Source organism: Phocoena phocoena, chromosome X, assembly GCF_963924675.1.
Source record: "Phocoena phocoena chromosome X, mPhoPho1.1, whole genome shotgun sequence".
In the NCBI taxonomy this organism is placed as follows: Eukaryota; Metazoa; Chordata; class Mammalia; order Artiodactyla; family Phocoenidae; genus Phocoena; species Phocoena phocoena.
The window spans coordinates 106,881,015-106,886,669 of NC_089240.1; the positions used below are offsets into that span (position 1 = coordinate 106,881,015).

Here is a 5,655-nt window from a genome sequence, read left to right on the forward strand (position 1 = left end):
CTCTCCCCCAGAAAGTTTGAATATTCCTTGAAGTCACTACCAGTTGTATATTTAACTTTTGTGGTATAATCCACACTAAACCAAATAGTGAATGCATGCAGTAGGTATTCAACAAACATTCATTGCACAAAAGCAAACAAGTTGCAAGGCAAAACCTGAGCTAGAATCCATAAATTTATAATACCTATTATGGTTTTGGAAAATTCTAAGGTGCCATTGGCTTTGTCACTATGCCCAGCTATTTGCTGTCTATATTACATTTCACTCTCACGTAATCCAATTAAGGCGATACTTTACTAAATAGGCATTTCTAGCTAAAAACAACCAATTATTGCAATAGTTTGATAGTCATAAAAGGATTTCCTGGGGAATCCTTGCCATTATTCAGAAAAAAATGCAAGCTCTCAAATATAAACTATGCAAATACAACTTACCAACTATTAGCAGGTATTAACCCAAGTTTCATTATTCCCTCTGATATGGCAAGTGTTAAAAGGGCTTTAAGGCTCTACCACAATTATATTGCTAATAAGAACTTTTCTTTTACATAAGGACAAGTAAATAATAAACTAAAGAAAAATGGAAACTGAAGCTTGAGAATCAAGATATTTCTTAACAGTGAGCCAGGCTAGGCAAGGGAACAGATTCCTCTGGGAGAAGTTTTGGAAACATGCCGCTTTCATCTTTCAATGAGATAAAGAAAACTCGACAGTGTATAGACAGGGACAAGGCACCCTGGCAGGAAGATGTGGACTTAGAGACCCAAAAGGTCATTTCTATTATGAGTCTGTTGCTTCACATCAGTGACCATTTCTTTGCATTAGTATCTTGTACCTACCCCCTGCACACACACATGCCCACACACACACAGCTATATATATAGCTGTTGAAATGTTGAAATGTAACAGCATATTCTGATATTGGGAATAAAGAAAGTTATTTTAAGGTCTTTGAAGTCTAGTCTGAACAACACAAATCTTAGGTGAATTTAAGGAAGTGGGCCAAGTTTTTGGCTTTATCCTAGAGCAAGATTAGTAATCTTAGATCAGGGGATGGCCGTAGTAATTTCAGAGCAATTAATCTGTAGATCGTTGGCAGAAAATAAAAGCTGAGGAAGTATACTTGCTTAAGGTAGGGAGGGGGAAGAAATTTAAGCTGAAAGAACAGAAAGTGCCTTATGCAAAAAGTTACAAGGCAAAATCTGAGCTAATATTTGTAAACTGATGTTATCTGCTATGTATTTTATTTCCCCTCTCACTTGCAGGGAAGTTTCCAGAGCTCTATTCTGGGAAATATGTGTATATACAGACACACACACACACACACACACACACACACACACACACATACACCATACTGAGCCAATAAACTAGAAGGTAAGATGAAGGGAAGAATTGCAAATTGAGGGGCTAAAAAGTAAAAGCCAATGTGATTCTTAGAGGGATTTTTTTTATAGTGCTATTCTTGTTTCATCTTCACAAGTGAGAGTCAGATTGCAAAACAATTTAACCCCCCAAACTCTGTTCTCCACCAAGTTAATAGTATGCACCCCCTAAACTGGAAGTTTAAATTACAAGATTAGGCATGGTACTCTGCTCAGTGTTTGTAATTCCACCCTGGAAGAGGAGATTTGATAACTACCTTTTCTAAATAAAACTTCAGAAATAACTCTTAACAAAAGACCATGCCACCATGATTCTTCTAAATTTGTCTCGATGATTTGTCTTTCTAACTGGACTGCAACAGGGTTAATGTAGCGAATGCCTTTAAGTTCATCTGCTACTCTGCAAAAAGGAATCATACATTTAGCTTCAGAGGAGCGTCACAGACTTATCCCCTCCTCCTCCCAGCTCCTTTTCTCCCTCCCTTCCCTAGCAACTGGTAACCTCATAAAGAGGACTCCAAATCTAGAAAGAAGCAGTTGGTCCCTGGCTTCATTCGACCTGCCAAGCTGCTCTAAAGCAGAAGCACCAGTCATTTCTCCAGACTGAGTTGGCTTGGCGTGGGCGTTCAGCTGGTTTTCTCCATCACCTCAAGGAGGCTTTGCTGATCAAATTTCTCCATGGCTTGTACTGAAAATGTGTAAGTACAAAACTGTGTACAACTGTTTAAGTTGAAGGCAAAAGACAATTTGAATTCTTTTCCTGTGTGAGTGCGACACGGACGACAGGGAGGAGTGGGTTGCGAAGGATGCAGAAGGGGATTACAGACAGAAGCGTGAAGGACATAAATTCAGGTACTAAGAGTACTGGAGTTTTAAATGTAATTTTGAAGTTGCAAATCCTTAGTCTAAATTGTGGGGTTTAAATATGAGGAAATTCTTACTCTAGGGTGTGGTATGGGTCGAATGAAAGAAAATTTTAACAAAAGTTGGTGTAAATGTTGAATGATGCTTCATGAAAGAGAAACAAACTGGAGTGTTTGTTAGCATAACTAACCTTTCTTCGACTTCTGTGGAGAAAAAAAAAAAATGCTTTCCCTCATAAGACTTTCCAGAGCACTCCTACCAGAATCTAAATGATGGGTTTCGTGGATCATATATCCTACTGGGACTGAAAGAGCTGGTGTTTCCTCTGTTTATCTAGCATGCCTGCGCACTGCAGCTTTTAAGGAAGCTATCTGAGTCTTCTAGGCTGCCTTGTTGCCTTGAGGAGGTGGGAATATGGGGAACGGGGTGGAGCCACAGGTCAGCCATAAAGGGAAACCACAAAGCCTGATGCTAAAGAGGCTGCCTGGTGAAGGGCAAGTGAATCGAAGAAGTGTTTGCTGACTACACCGGGGAGGTGTATTCCACGGTGAATACACGGGAATAACCACCGTGTATTCCAGAGAATTCGATCAATCACATATTTCAGATATTTTCTGGTCACCGCATTTTCTTTTTTTATTTTTGCGGTACGCGGGCCTCTCACTGTCGTGGCCTCTCCCTTTGCGGAGCACAGGCTCCGGACGCGCAGGCTCAGCGGCCACGGCTCACGGGCCCAGCCGCTCCTCAGCATGTGGGATCCCGGGGCACGAAGCCGTGTCCCCTGCATCGGCAGGCGGACTCTCGACCACTGCGCCACCAGGGAAGCCTGGCATTTTCATTTTTGTTAACCTATTCATTTCTGTTTTGGCAAGCCTTGGAGGGCACGCCCCTTCACCCACAGCAGTAGCTGCCGATGAACATGGGACCCCAGAGCTGCGCCCCGGCGTGCCCCTCCAGTGTCCGAGCTCCATGCAGAAGGATGATGTGGAATCCTGGGGCCTCCCTCGCGTCCCCCTGAGACCCCCCTTCAATGTACTGGCCGATCTGGCAAGAGAGCAACTGGAGCGTCCCTCAGAGAGAACAGGATCCTGCATTCCCGTCGACGATTCGAGAGCTCTCAACCCCCCCCATAAGCCACCACCGGCTGTTGCGGAAGAGTCCCTAGCAACAGCAGAAGTAAATAGCTCTGAGGGGCTGGCAGGCAGGAGGCAGAGGGGACAGGATTCTATTAATGTGTCCCGGGAATTCTCTGGCGGCCCTCCCGCACTGATGGTGGGTGGGACGAGGGTCAGCAACGGGGGCACTGAGAGAGGTGGCAGTAATGCAAAGTTATATGTGGCTTTGCCAAGGGGTCAAGGATTCTTTCCATCCAGGGGCTCTCAAGTAAGAGGCCCGCCACCTATCCCCACCCTTAGATCAGGGATAATGACGGAGGTGCCTCCAGGAAGTACGAGAGTGACCTGCAAGGAAAGGTTGGCTCATGTTTCTTTCCCACTGGGAGGCCCGCGGCACCCCGTGGAGAACTGGCCAAGGCCTATGCCCTTGTCGTCCAGCACTCCGGGTTTACCTTCTTGCACTACTGCTCATTGCTTCACTCCTCCTCGACCTCCAAGTTTCAATCCATTTCTCGCTATGCCTATGGCTTTTGCTCCTCCTCCGATATTTGGTCCTCCACTGCCTTCCTATTTTGCCAATTGCCCTTCCTGGGGAATGCTGGCTCCTGCATCCTCAAACAGAGAGAACAACTGATGGCAAAAAAAAGGAAGGAGGGGAAGAAAAACGGTTGGGAAAAGAGGTGAAAGTTACTCATTTATGTTTTTATATCTGAAACCCCCTACCCTCTTGCAGCCTGTTTAGCACTAACGTGCCTTACATACTTGGAAATTCAATAAAGGCTCTAAACTTTGAAATATTGCGAATTATTTTGTAAAATGCCACTTTTGGAGCTGAAGCCTTGGATTTTGTTTTCTACTTTTAAGAAAATGAAAGCAGTAATGTGCCAGTGTTTTGTAAGTAGCTTAGTTGAATCCCTACCAATGGCTTGCAGCTGTGACTGTGGGGAGGTGGGATTGGGTTCTTGTTAGACTTGGTGAGTCCGGGGTGGGGATTTCCTACCTACCTAAGGCTATGGGGGGTTGCTCAGTGCAGGATGGGTGAATGAAGATAAGGTCCAGGAGGTAGATCCAAGTCCAGATAATAGAGTAAAATGCCCAAACACTAAAAGTAGTCAGATGAGACTGAGGTGAGAGTAACAGAGCCAACATTTGACAGACAGTTAGAGGCAGAACCAGGCTGAAAAGTTAGGAAAGAAAAGGAGCAGGGGAGATGGGAGAGTTCTACACCATTGCTTCAAACATGAACTAGTGTTTGTCTCTCAGCATTTCGCTGTTGCTAAATACATGGTATAGATAAGGCTGGCTTAATAAGAAGTCTGGGGACAAGATGGAACCGGGCTGAATCCTTCACCCATTCTCGAAATAAAGGGTACTATATACTCAGAACTTTTAAAGGCAAATGAAAACATCTCACTCCTGTGGAATTATTTTCTCTGACACTGCTATGTTTGTACCCTTCATAAGTGCTACAGCACCCCATTATCATGATGGCTCTGAGAGATTATCAAAAGCCCAGATGGGAGCTTTTTCAAATTCTAGTGACAAAGATATGGGCACAGCATGCAGGGTGGAAGGGTGGCCATTCTGACCACTATACAACTTCATTCACACAGTGGTCCTAAAACACACCGACACTGTCTATGAAGAACCACTAAATTAGAAATATCTTTAGAGGATGATTCTTCCAATGAGCATTTTTCATGCGCAGAGCTGATGACGTAGGTGATGTAAGCAGTCAGTTAATGGTTGACAAAACCTACAGATCCAAAAGGCACCTAGCCTATAAGCAAAACCATTTATGTGTTTTTAGCACCAATCGTGGGTTCTTCACTACTCGGGGAAAAAAAGACACATGGATCCATGAAGTTTCTTTTTCTCCATTTGATTCAGAATAGATTGTTCTAAATTTACAGGTGGTAGCGCAAGGAGCACTGGATAAAAGGAGCATCTGGATAGAGCTTGCTAAGATTCCCCTTACTCTGTCCTGAAGCTGGCGCAATTCCATCAGTTCACCGTGGTGGGTTGAGCAGACGCATGCAGCAAATCATTTGACAGCTGCTCACTATGAGGTAGCTTAGTCCCAGCGTACCAAACACTTACTGAATTTTCAGCCTTAATGAACAGAGGAGTTGGGCATGCTTATAGTCATCAAAAATATCTTCTGAGCCAGATGTTAAAAGATATTTTGACAAGAAATCAAGTTGTTGTGTCAACGGCAGTGCTGCATCTCTGGAGAGTTGCCAAAAGGTGTGGTAAGTGACAGCAGAATAGGATACGTTTTCCTTCTCAAAG

At 44.0% G+C, this 5,655-nt stretch overlaps 1 protein-coding gene across 1 annotated transcript; it reads left to right on the plus strand.

Moving 5' to 3' along the window:
* Window positions 1-1,937: 1,937 nt before the first annotated feature.
* On the plus strand, window positions 1,938-4,158 carry PRR32 (proline rich 32). The gene is made up of 2 exons (XM_065901282.1): window positions 1,938-2,082; window positions 3,121-4,158. The coding sequence occupies exons 1-2, from the start codon at window positions 2,063-2,065 to the stop codon at window positions 3,995-3,997; spliced, it is 897 nt and encodes a 298-aa protein (XP_065757354.1). The 5' UTR covers window positions 1,938-2,062; the 3' UTR covers window positions 3,998-4,158.
* Window positions 4,159-5,655: the final 1,497 nt, after the last annotated feature.